Source organism: Panthera tigris, chromosome B2 (genome assembly GCF_018350195.1).
Source record: "Panthera tigris isolate Pti1 chromosome B2, P.tigris_Pti1_mat1.1, whole genome shotgun sequence".
NCBI classification, from domain to species: domain Eukaryota; kingdom Metazoa; phylum Chordata; class Mammalia; order Carnivora; family Felidae; genus Panthera; species Panthera tigris.
Genome location: NC_056664.1, coordinates 134,968,712 through 134,982,373, shown reverse-complemented (window position 1 = coordinate 134,982,373; position 13,662 = coordinate 134,968,712). Strand labels below are relative to the sequence as shown.

The window sequence follows — 13,662 nt, the reverse complement described above, 5'->3', positions numbered from 1 at the left end:
ACATCAAAAGTGGTTACGTTGTGTTTAAATAAATCAGACTTAAAGAAAAGCGCTGGGGGAAAAAAAAAGAAACCTCTCTAACAGGACTCAAATATTTCAAGTTGCTAAGGGTTTTATTGAGAAAATTCCATAACGTAACCCTTTGATCATCCACGGTCTTTCGGACAGAAATGCTGGGTGGAATTTAAAAAAAAAAAAAAAGAAGAAGCCAAGGAAATGTTAACTCACTATATAGATTTCATTTCCTATAAACATTTGAGAAACTTCTGTTAAAATGAAACCAACCCAAACCAAGCCCACCAAACAGAAGGAGCAGAGTATTTCTAGATAGTTCTTGACAAAGCAGAGAAAGACCACAAACACCCCTCAAGACACAAACAGACTTCACAGGGTGGCCCACAAGACGAGCACGTTTAAAGCAGGGGGGACTTCACTTACTTGAAGACATTCAGAGCCACGACAACGGGGACCCCAAAGAGCTGAGCAATCTGAATCTGCTTCTGAAGGTTACAGCAGCCGTCTGCCACCAGCTGGATGTTCTGGAAGAAGACCAGACCCCCATGTACGCCTCCCACCAAAGCTGCCAAACCAAACTGGCGAGAGTCCACCCTGGCAGGTTTCGCTCCCATCTTGCTCCCTTGACTGTCCTAGGAGCTATTAAATAAGACCATAAAACAGTTTCTCCCCCAAGAAAAAGGTGGCTACAGAGAGAGGAGGCTCATTTCCAAAATAATTTCTGAAATCATTCTGGGCCCAATGGCGTATCTGGGTCTGGAGCCGGGCGGCTATTTCTTCTGCTGACTGGTGGCCAGGGCAAAAGCAATGCACCCTGCAGGTTGGTAGACAAGAGGGCACAAGGCCCCGGGAGGGTGAGGAGTGCTGTCTGGCCGTTGCCGGCTCGAATCCCTGGTGCCACCTGTAGGAGCTAAGAGGTACTGTTGCCAGTGAATCAAAGTCTAATTCACCCAAGAGTCAAGTGACTCAAGCAAGTGATAAAACCAAATGCATACGCTCCACAAGTCAGTTTTTTCCACACCGAAAGAATACATGGGTATAAGCTTCAGATTTGTTTCTGTGCTGGAGACTGAGCTCTGGCTATGATGGCTGCCCAGAGGGTAGGGAACAGTGTATACGTGAAGCCTGCATCCATCACATCTTAAGAATGAAGAGTTAACTCAACGGATTTTATCCTTTGCCCCCACCCATCTTCTCCCGGATTATTAGAAAAGCAGTTTTCCAAGAGGCCACTGGTGGAGGGCTCATTCACTGATTGAGATTCAGCTGCTGGCCCATGGGTTCGAATGGTTCTTCACATAAGCCTTCAAAACACCTGCTCTTACCTCCTCTGTATATTCTTTCTTAAGCGGGACACCAGCAGTTACCTGAGACAAGAAAAGGCAAAAATTAAGAAAAAATCCATTGAAATGCTTAGTGTTGATACTTGTTGCATTTAAGAGTAGCCGCATAGGTTGAATTTCTAGTAGCTTTATGGAAAATGCATCTGAATAAGCCATACTGGATTGCAGCACTGGTTCCTGTAGGGGCTTAAGGACCTCCCTTCTCCCACCATCCCTCTGGCCTGCACACAGCACCCACCTCAATCCTGGGCACACGGTTACCACCGGGTAGACAAGAAAGCCTACTTCTTTGCCGTCTCCTGTACCCACTTCCGTTGAATCCAAATATATCCAAAAGGGTATGGTTAAAGCAGCAGGGAATTCTTAGGTTAGAGCAAATGCCTTTTACTCAACGGTGCCCAGCAGGCCGGGCACATTTGAAAAGCCCAAATACACTGAAAAACCTTGAGCGTATTTAAAAAGGGTAAGTGGCTTGGCAACGAACAACTTGCCATTGTATTTACAAATGTGGGGGCTTGTTTTTCTTATCTTCTTTTACAGAAAAGGCCGTTAATTGGCATTGCACTAAACACTGAAGTGAGGAAAGTTTATTTATTGTCACTGGGAATCTGACCACTTTATACTGTCCCTTTTTTTGTTAAAAAAAAAAAAAAAAGCTTACTCTGGTAGAGATTCAAAAGAGAAACAAATCATGGTCCCTTTTTTGGAAAGGTGCATTTTTATTAAAAGCACACTGACGCTTGGGCTTCAACCACACTGATCAAACCAGGGTATCTGGGAGTGGGACCCAGAATCAGTAATATTTAAAAATTCCTCAGCTGGGGGTACTTGGGTGGCTCAGTTGGTTAAGCGTCCGACTCCTGATTTTGGCTCAGGTCATGGTCTTATGAGTCAGATTGAGCCCCACCCCCCACTTGGGATTTTCTCTTCCTTGCTCTCTGCCCCTCCCCCACTCATTCTCTCTCTCAATAAAAAACATATTAAAAGTAAATAAATAAAAATAAAAAGTCCTTAGCTGATTCTTTTTTAAAGTTTATTTATTTTCAGAGAGAGAGAGAGAGAGAGAGAGAGAGAGAGAGAGAGACAGGGAGAGATTGCAAGGAGGGAAGGGGCTGAGAGAGGCAGAGAGAGAGAGAAAATCCCAAGCAGGCTCTGCACCGTCAGCACAGAGCCCGATTCGGGGCTCAAACTCACAAACTGCGAGATCATGACCTGAGCTGAAATCAAGAGTCAGATGCTTAACCGACTGAGCCACACAGGTGCCTCTCAGCTGATTCTAATTTGAGCCAATAGTGAGAACTTTCTTACTGGTGCCCATTATCCTAGCATAAAATGGAACTTATAATTTGAGTAAAACCTGACTTATACAAAGTGTACCATCTTTCCCAATAAATTCTAAATAATGTTGAAGTGACTGCCATCACTTCATCACTTTTCTCTCTCTCTCTCTCTCTTTTTTTTTTTTCTTTTGGCCTAGTTTCTCACGACAACATATAGGGTGGCCAGGGCAGGTTAAAGACGAGGAAACTGAAGTTAAGAGAAGACAAGGTGTCTTGCCCAAGATTACATAGCAAGCAAGAGGTAGAACGGGGACTTGAATACAACAGGGTTCTGAAAACCCAATTTAGTACCTTTCCACATTGTTTCTGCCTAGAGCCTGCTTCTAGAACGTATTTTGATTCACTGAGGGCGGATGACTTACTCCCCTCTCATGGAAGACGCCTTGAGAATATTAAAAGTCCTTTGAAAACAAGTTACCTCTGTGACAGATTGTTTTCTGTTGGTGTGTGGGAACCTAATAAAGGATTTTCAGATGGGTTTTCCAGCAGTAGCAAGGAATAAAACACGGAGGGAATCTTTCAACGGGAACAACTAAAATGCTAGATTAAAAAAAAAGAATGTGAAGTATTGTTGAGCCTCCGGACATAAAAAGTTCTGTGGAATCAATTATTAAGCACAGGAAGAATGGGATGTACACACATGTCAAAAAGTAGAGAGGATAGGAGCACCTGGGTGGCTAAGTCAGTTAAGCTTCCAACTTTGGCTCAGGTTACGATCTCACGGACTGTGGGTTTCAGCCCTGCGTCGGGCTCTGTGCTGTCAGCTCAGAGCCTGGAGTTTGCCTCAGATTCTGTTTCCCTCTCTCTTTCTCTCCCCCACTCATACACACACACACACACACACACACACACACACACACTCTCTCTCTCTCTCTCTTTCTCTCAAAAATAAACATTGAAGAAAAATTAAAAAAAAAGTACAGAGGATTAACAAAACAACAGACTAACAAAATTGATGGCACTCTGGTAAGACTTTTTTTTTTTTTAAAAAAAGGAATGAAAATATATTATAACTACACAGCTGGAGACAGAATTAATAATATACCATGACCAACTTTATACCAACACACTTGAAAACAGAGGGGAATTCACACACGTATAATGTTTACTAGAACTCCCTTAAGAGAAGTCTAAGATGTTGTAGTCATTTAAAAAATTAAATCTGTAGTTAAAAATCTACCCCTCACCGATAAGCCACAAGCCTGTACATTGTTACCGGTGAATTCTCGCCATCTTTGTGTAAACAGATTATTCTAATGTTATAGGATCCCTTATACAGTACATAAAACAGAAGGAATCCTACTCAATTTAGTTTACATGGCTGACATCTCACTCAAAAATATGGATGCAAAGATCCTACTTAAAATATTGGGAAACTGATACGCAAAATTCAGTTGTTCATGAGAAAGATAATATATTCCCAAGTTAGATTTATTCTAGGAAAGTAGGTTCACTTCATGTTTGAAAGTGAAGCAATATAATTTGTAATATTAATAGATCAAAGCGAAAAGCCGTATCACCTCAAAGGGCGAAGAGAATTATTGAACATTTCTTTTTTTTTTTTTTTTTAATTTTTTTTTTCAACGTTTTTTATTTATTTTTGGGACAGAGAGAGACAGAGCATGAACGGGGGAGGGGCAGAGAGAGAGGGAGACACAGAATCGGAAACAGGCTCCAGGCTCCGAGCCATCAGCCCAGAGCCTGACGCGGGGCTCGAACTCACGGACCGCGAGATCGTGACCTGGCTGAAGTCGGACGCTTAACCGACTGCGCCACCCAGGCACCCCTGAACATTTCTTTAGAATAAAAACTTGGCAAACTAGGAACAGAAGTCAATTTCCTTAGTTTGATAAGAATAATATACTACCAATCTATAGAAACATCACAGTTAATGATGACATATTAAACGTGTTCTATTTCAGATGAGGAATAAGAAAAGGATGCCACTCCTATTTAATACTGCGTTGCAACCACAAAGACCTGCTTAGTGTGATAAGAAAAAAAGGATAAAGATTAGAAAGGAAGAAACAGAACTGTCATTATTTTCAGTTATGCGCGCCCACACAGAACTCTAAAGCATCTACAGGTAAACAAGGCCAACTAGTAAGACAATTTTAAAGTCACAGAGACGGCTGGACAGCATGGTGACCACAGTTAAGAATACTGTATTGCATGCTTGAAAGTGGCTGGAGCTTAAGAGCCCTCTGTGCAAGAAACTTTTTGTACCTGTGCATGGCGACAGCTGTTAACTAGACTTGTGATCCTTTTGTGACGCATGCACACGTCCAATCGTTCTGTTTTACGCCTATAATGAATATACGGTTACATGTCCATTGTACCTTACTTTTAAAAAAAGAGGATTTAGAAAGGGCGCTGGATGTAAAAGCAACATAAAAGAATCTGGGAGGGGTGTGTTAAACGAAAATATAAAGTACACAGTAACAAATGCACAAAAAGAAAGAGAAGCCCTTTGTGGAATAAACTGTAAATTGTTATTAAAAGACACTTAAAAAGACCTAAACCAACAGAAGTAGCTTGGATGGGAACTTGTCAGATATCGCTAATCTCCTGATATAACTGATGCTATTCTGATGAAAATCCTAAAAAGATTCTTGATGCAGCTTTATGAGCTAATTCTAAAATACATCTGGAAGTGAAAAGGACCGATCCCAGGCCAGGTATGCATGAAGAGATAGAACAGCCTGGAGGAGTTTGCCACAATGGCCATCTGTGCAGCACAGGCACAATTATAGGTAAATAGACCAGCAGAACGGAGGAGACATCCCAGAAAAAGACCTACACCTGTATGGAGAACCAATTTATCACAAAGTAGGCTTGAATGATAAGAAAGGAAGGACTGTTTAAATAAACAGTACTAGGCCAACTGGTTATTCATACAAAAAAAAAAAGGGAAATTGGATCTGGTGATTGCACCGTATATGAAAATCAGCAGCAACGGACGTGTTGGTTCATTTCAGGCGTCAGCTTGAGGCACAGGGTGTTCAGATACTTGGTCGAACGTTATCCTGAGTGTTCCTGTGGGGTGTTTTGGACTCTGAGTAAAGCAGATGCCCCCGAACCCCCAACAAGGCATCGTGCCACGTGGGTAGGCTGTATCTCATCAGCTAAAAGCCCTAATAGAACAAAAAGATTCCGTGGGAGAAAAATTCTCCAGCAGACTGCCTTCAGAATACGTCTGGACCTGCGACACCAGCCCTCCTGAGTCTGCAGCCTGTTGAATCACCATGTAGATTTTGGATTGCCAGCCTCCATAGATGTGTGAGCCAGTTCCTTACAATCAATCTCTCTTTATGTAAATACACGTTGTATTACTTCTTAATACAATATGTTTAAAGAATTCATTGCAAAGGGATATCTAGGTCCGTAAGCATAAAAACATTATACTAAAAATACTATACGGTGAATTGCACCAGAATGGTCAGCACTTTGGAAGACAGGATATGAATTTTAAATAATTGGGGCTAAAACGGGCAAGTTCGAGGGTCACAGGATTTTCCACTGCACAAATTATGGAAAAAAAACAAGCTGAATAAACATAAGAGGCCGCCATGGTTATTTGTATAATGATATCCAAAGGAAGTAGAAATTATAATGGCTCAAAAACATTACCACAGAGTTGTTTCAAATAAGAAGGAAAGACACTGACATGGATAATAGAGAGTATAGGATTAAGGAAATGAAAGCTCATTTATTATTCAGTTGTTGAAAACATTTCCTGGATGCAGATTATGCCAGGCATTAGGGATACGTAAATTAGTGAGACATAGTCCCTAATCTCAAGGGATTCACAGTTGAGAAGGGAGATGCATATATAGACTTTCATAAAACAACATGATGCAGAAGGCTCTTCTGGAGCCTCAGGAGGGGGATATGAAGCTTCGCCAGGCTTCCCGAGCCTTTTCTTTAATCATCATCCACCCGGATCTGTGCCTACTAGGCTTGAGCCCTGTTACCCTCACCGGCATGGAGCCATGATGGGAGCAGAAGAGGTACAAAAAGATTAAGGTTAGGGGACAATGCCACCACTGTAAAACAAGCACATACATTAAGATGAACTGAAACAGGATGATACGTCGCGTACACAATTTTTACAGGACAGATACGAGAGTGTGGAAAAACCCTAGACTAAAACTCAAGAGACCTTGAGTCTGATCAGTCCCCTAACTAGAAGGATGATACCAAGCAAATCACTGAATCCTTCTGGCACCTCAGTAACTTCATCTTTACAAACACTGAACCAGACTTAGACAATCCTGAAGCCCTTTCCAGCCTTAAAGCCCTTTGATTTTATGATGTCCAGGGTGCAAAACAGGGAGGGAGCATTTCAAATGTACATTATAGGAGGTAGAAGTTGTTTTTTGAAAATGGAAATTGGTATACAGATTCAGAATCTAAAGTGAAGGAGTCACTGTAGTGATTAATGGTGTTTTGAGCCAAATGAGAATTCCTTAGCATCTACTGCTTAATGACACATGTTGTGCCAATCTCGCATTTGAATTAATGACGGAGCTTTGGGCTAAAATGGACTGCGTAAGTGTTTGGTGTTACCAGTGGATTTGGGATTCCTGTTTACCCTTCATTAATGTTCAGCTCTGCCTGGTGGACAGAGAAGGGAGTTTGGATCTAAGACTCAGGCTTCAGACCTGGCTCTCTGCAGATAGATAATGTCAGCCTCTCTTGGGACAAAGACTTGCTAAAATGGTCACACAATGCGCATCACAGATGTGTTTCACGATGGCAAACCTGTCATTTGTTCTTGCCATATAATAATGATTACGTGACCTCTGTATACACGGGATTACCAATTAAGAAATCAGCTTTGGTACTTTGTCTGATATAACCACAGTATGAATGATGAAGACGCCTTGACTTAGTTTACTTGAAAGGTAATTACTCAGTATAACATTTCATATTCTCCCTTTGAAAAAAAAAACATGAAAAAAAGAAAAACATTACGTTTTTATTACGGAAAAGAAAAAAATTTTCTTTTGTGTGTGAATTCTGCATATAAGATAGGTTAAGGTCAAAAGTCTGTGAAAATGTGGAAACAGGGTGTGTTTTGCAAACAAAGCTCTTGTAGCAATAATCCAGTGCCATAACAGAGCGGTAAAGTGAAATCAGAATAAACAGAAACAGAAGGAAAACAGTTCCAGATGAAATCTGATGAGACCCTGCATCAGTGAACCAAAAAACTATCTGTACGAACACTGAAAAACCACCCGCAAAAGCAATTATTTCTCATCCTTATGTTCCCTGCTCAGAACAAGAGCCTGTATCGTCTCGTTACACCCTGGGGTTATAAAATGTTGACCTGAGTTTCAGATATAAACCTTAGGACCAAAAAGCGGTTACATTATGCTCCTTTCCAAACTACGGCTCAGCAACGTCTTTGGGAGCATCATCCTTTACTCGAACTTATGAAACGATCAGGGCCCCATAACAGTGATTTGGCGTTTAAGGAAACGGCGGTTATGAAGCAGGTTTGAAGGTTTCAGGCGCGAGAGTCCGCCTCATCTTCGTTTTGGAATGCGTTTCACTACGAAGGAAGTGGGGGACTTACGCTCGGGCCGCCTCCGTGCATCTTCAGAGCCCGCACGGTGGCCACCAACACCACCACGTTGGGCACCAAGCCGGACGCTCGACACTTGATGTTGAAAAATTTCTCCATCCCAATATCAGCACCAAAGCCGGCTTCAGTTACTGTGGAGAATCAAGGTGGAGACTTGTTATCATTGTCTCACAACAAGAGCAGGTTTTAGTTTTCAGCAATTGTTGGCCGTGACTCAGGCTCAAAGGACAGTTTAAACCCCAACACGTCCAGCGGCATTGTTTCTTGTTCATACGCAGCGGTAGGCTGATTTTCTCCTAGTCACAGAAGACGTTCCCCCCTTCCCTACCTTCTCTAAAGAGACGGCTCTCTACTCAGCTTTAAACCGCAGTGCCTTAAGGATTCACCGCCAGGGTCAAAAGTCTTTTTCCACTATGCACACTCACAGCAACGTGTTTCTGACCACAGATGGGATTGCCAGCTTTTTAATCGGGTTCCAAATTGTATCAAGGGACATTGCTAGCATGATTAGCATTAGAAGATCCTTTCTTGCTTTTTAAAAAAAAAATTTTTTTTAATGTTTATTTTTGAGAGAGGGGCAGAGTATGAGTGTGGGAGGGGCAGAGAGAGAGAGAGAGGGAACCAGCAGAGTCCAAAGAAGGCTCTAGGCTCTGACCCGTCAGCACAGAGCCCGACGCAGGGCTGAAACCCACAAACCATGAGATCATGACCTGAGTCCAAATCGGACGCTTAACCAGCTGAGTCACCCAGGCGTCCCCCTTTCTTACTTTTTATAACACGCATAGAATTACTTATTTAGTGCCACCATTGTTCCATGTTTGTTGTGTCATTTTTGTTGCTTGATGAAATTCAAGTTAGCAGAGTGGGTTAAGATGAATCATCAGGCTTGATAAAATAGCATCTTTAGTCCATAACCACAGGGGACCCCCCTCGGCCCCCAAATTGCTAGAGAAGTTACCGCGGAGGTAGCTGGGAGAGTGCCTGACACTGCTTTCCCAGGTGATACTCCTGACTGCCGAGCGGTCAACGGTACACAGCATCGTTTCCACACGCAAAGGACAGCTGTACGAGGGGCAAGGGCACCAGCACCACCAGGGGCTTATCAGACACACAGAATCCCACACCTAGTGAATCACGATAAGCATTTTACCAAGATCCCCAGGTGAGATGAATGCCCATGAAGATTTGAGAAGCACACACTAGGAAAAGAATAATATCAATGTATGGATTATACACGACATATTGACAGCACAAGCAAGGCCGTCATTTATGGCAGAGATGGGAACCGGCAGGAAAAAAAACTTACCAAGATACAATCACACCATTTGAAATGTGCATCGCTGAAGATCTCTGTCTCGAGCATTCACTAAACGCACACGTTTTAACAAGAATCAAGGAAACAAAATCGTGACGTGTCACGTAGAATTTCAAATTCTTTTTAAAAAAAAAAATTTTTTTTTTTAATGTTTATTTATTTTTGAGACAGAGAGAGACACAGCATGAATGGGGGAGGGGCACAGAGAGAGGGAGACACAGAATCGGAAGCAGGTTCCAGGCTCTGAGCCATCAGCCCAGAGCCCGACGTGGGGCTCGAACTTGCAGACCGCGAGATCGTGACCTGAGCTGAAGTCGGACGCTTAACCGACTGAGCCACCCAGGCGCCCCTAGAATTTCAAATCCTAAAGACATCAACCCATCGTTCTAATTCTTTGTGGCTTCCTTTAAGTGCTTCATATTCCTGTATAGATTTTATAGAATAAGGAGACTTTTGTAGTTTGCTCCTTTAAAATGTTCAGACGTTTCTCGCAATACTACAAACGTTCAGAATTTATGATCCTACGTGGCAGCTTTTAATTTTGTTAGGTTGATGTATGAAGATTTACAAAACTGTTCCCCCTGTTATTAGACATGTGGGTTGCTTCCAATATAAATAATGATGGAAAATATCTGTGCATATGAGATTTAACCTCTTTCACATTATATTCTTGGAAGAAATTCCCGAGGGGTGAGAGCACGGTGCCAGAGGATATAAAAAATTTTTATGACTGTTGATATGCTTTTGACAAACTGAAAAACATTTCTTTAAAAATATTCAATTTGGAGTGAACGTAGCTAGAAAGTCAGTTTTTCCCTTTTTGTGTTTTCTTTGAATAAGCAATGTAGCAGAACAAGTTAAAGAAGTGAAAGGCATTCCTCTTTACACACTGTTTGGGGCAATTCTAGTGATCTGATTAGTGGGGGTCTAAACAGAGGAGGTCGCGGACAGTAACAGTCCCAATCTCAGTGGTATCCCGGGTGAAACCAGTGGTGATGGTAGCATGGGAGTGGCAGAGAGGACTCCAGAAGAGGGATGTTCAGTTCATTTTGTCAGAGGTCATGACAGAGTGGGCTCCCAGGAGGGGAAAGGTGACCATACTATTGTTGGTCTCAGACAGACCGTATCCAGAATCCCTCCCAACTGTGCATATGAGCCGTCAATTACACAGTGACCGTCAAAAAAGGAACGCTGGTCAGTGAGTTAACCGATTGGAGTCTCAATGTCTTCATTTGGCCTGTTGGGGGGATCAAGTGAGATGGCAATGCAAAGTACTCAGTGACTGCTTTTCGGGGCACGGCGGGGGCTCACAAAAATGGTCTGCTTCATTATCACCAACAGCCCAATTCTCCCACTTGCTAGAAGTCATATTCAATTCTTAAGCATTTGTCGGATTCCTGCTATGTCCAGGCATTATGCTCCGGGTAGTGGCCCAGGAATAGGGTCCCCAACCCTGGTCCAGCCCTCCAGGGACCTGGGTGGAGAGACTCCCCACTATTGGACAGGAGAGAAGGGGGACCCGATGCATGGGGAAGGATGGAAGTTGTGTGGCGGGTTTGGAAAATGGTGTCCACGGAATCAGGCTTTCAGGGACAAGAGGATTTCTCCAGGCAGAGAAATAAGGAGCTGGGGGTGGGGGAAGGAGAGGGAGAGGGGAGTGAAGGGGTTCACAGGTAAAGGAGAAAGCAAGAGCAGAAATCATCCTGTCGAGACGAAGGGAAATGATCCACGACGACCACAGAAGTCCGTTACCTCACCCAACACGACCTGTTCTCCGGTGTGATCAGGACGAGGAGGAGGGACGCAAGTGACAGAGTTTCGTGCGCGTGTTTTTGTTACAATGCTGTGATATCTGAAAAAGTGCTTAATGTTGCCCTGCAGTTGGAGGTAGATCATTGCGTGCAGTGTTTGATCCAGCGGTCTCTCAGTCTTTCCAACTGGACGCCCATTTCCACTCGTAGCTCCCCTATGAGACTGAGCTCCACGAGGACAGGGGCCAAGTCTGTCTGAGAGACCGACACTGCTGGACATACACTGGGCACCGGATGACTGTGTACGTCTCTAAGACAAATTAAAGGGAGTGGGTTCAGATGCTGTGTCTCCCCCTCTCTCTGCCCCTCCCCTGCTTGCGCTCTCTCTCGTAAGTAAATAAACATTAAAAAAAAAAAAAAAAGGCGAGCAGCAGGATTGCAAGGTTTTAAGACCCTTGGTCACAAATATAACAGCACGGTTCATTTATAATAATTTAACCCCCCTAAGAAGCCGCGAGCTTAAGTTCCCTTCAAAAACCATCGCCTCCTTAAACTTCACAATGTAGACGCCACGCTCGTCCCACCTTCGTCAGATCTCCGGTGCCTAAAGGAAAACATCCAAGTTCCTCGTCACAGAGCCCAGGCCACCCCGAGCCTCAAGCTCACACCTCCGTCCACCTTTATTCTGCCTGCAATTGTGTGCTCATGTCCTAATATCGAGCTTCCCGCAGAGCCCGCACATCCGATGTTTGTCATCTCCGCCCCTCCTCCGGAGGCTCCTCTCTCCCCGCTCTCTTCTTTCCTTCACTGCCCAAGCCTCAGCTCGGATGCTCCAGAAGCTTGCCGCGATCCTCCCAGGGAGAGGAGGCTGCCCCTTCCAGCCCTCTGGTTTGCTCCTTCACGGGGCCCACGTCCATCCCTGCATGCAGTGTCTTAACGGGACTCGTGCGTCATCTCCCACTTGGAAGGCACGGACCGTGTCTTACTCATTTTTGGATGTCCACTACCTGTCACGGTACCTGCTGCACACGAATGAATGAACAAAGGTGAGAAAAAACTACGAGTCGGATTCAGAGCCAGTGGGGATCAAGTAAAGGCCATCGTTCAGTGGAGACAGGTAGACACGAAAAATAAAATTAGACAATTAAAAATGTTCTTATGCCTCCCTGTCATGCTTCCCTTTTTGCTTTATAGTAGCAGAAGTTTTCATGCGAGGTGTAAATGTCCTATCTGACAAAGACAGGACCGTCGCAAATGTCGACACAGGTTAGCTAAGCTTAATTTCGTATTTTATGAGGCAAATTGAAAAAAAAAAAAAGGTAACAAAAAGACCTGCAATGAGGGAAGGAAACAGGATGCAGTAATAAAAGTCCAGGGGCCGTGGCTTCCAAATGCAAGGGAAATATGGAGGCAAATAATGTGCAGAAAACAGAAGAACGTGCCAGATTCTCATGCTTGGGAGCCTGTTCTGAAATACTGCATGGAATCATTTCTGTTATTTGTTTTCAAATATCAGGCTGCTAAGGAAAACAGTATGGAAAAAGTGTGCTATGCACAATTACCGATCGCCAAAATAAGGACGACTTAGTAATGTTTCATCAACAGGTATCAGCTTGGAAGTGCACAGTGTGGAGTGCTGTGTATCTGTGTCTTGTGTCTCAGTGGGTCTTGCCATGAGCAGGGGACAAGCCACTCTCGCTGGCAGGTTCTATTTCCTAGACACTTCCTGAGAATTATCTACAGAGCACCTGTAAGTTAAGTTTTCCTAGTGATCTCAAATAAGCGATTTGGTCACTTACCACATTTGCTGCTTTTGATAAATTGCAAAAGAGATACACTGAAGAATGACTTATGGTTGATTTTAATATCGACCTGTTCTTGAGTCATGAAGCAAACACACTAATGATTTAGCATTCCTGAAAAGCACGTAATGTAATCTTCTGAAAGCTGCATATTTAAAAAGGCTCCCAAGAAAATGTTTGCACATGCCACAACAATTATTTGTCTTGGCAATCTCTTTTTTTTGGGGGGGAGGGGCGGGGGATGGTCACAGATGTTCAACTTATGACATGAAGGAAAACAGGAAACTGACTGATACTCTTACTGTGTAAGCACAGAAGCTGTTAGATAGTGATTTTATAGCATGGCTTGACTCAACTTTATAACCCATAATCTGCCCAGAAAGGAAGTGTTGGTGGGTCTGGGCTTGGAAGGGACTAGCTATTTGGACAAAAACGGTTAGTACTTTCACAGGGAACAGAGCTCAGGGTTCAATGGGAGAGTAAAAACCAATACTGGACAACCAGGC

The 13,662-nt window shown here is 43.4% G+C and overlaps 1 protein-coding gene across 2 annotated transcripts in view; it reads right to left on the bottom strand.

Annotated features, from left to right (window-relative positions):
• MTHFD1L (methylenetetrahydrofolate dehydrogenase (NADP+ dependent) 1 like) overlaps positions 1 to 13,662 on the bottom strand; it is a 185,735-nt gene that overhangs the window by 70,243 nt on the left and 101,830 nt on the right. For both annotated transcript variants that reach the window (XM_042987318.1, XM_042987319.1), the window contains exons 21-23: positions 8,280 to 8,419; positions 1,341 to 1,382; positions 439 to 539 (exon numbers count right to left, since the gene is read on the bottom strand). In XM_042987318.1, coding sequence (XP_042843252.1) covers positions 439 to 539; positions 1,341 to 1,382; positions 8,280 to 8,419 — 283 coding nt within the window. The remainder of the gene's footprint in view (positions 1 to 438; positions 540 to 1,340; positions 1,383 to 8,279; positions 8,420 to 13,662) is intronic.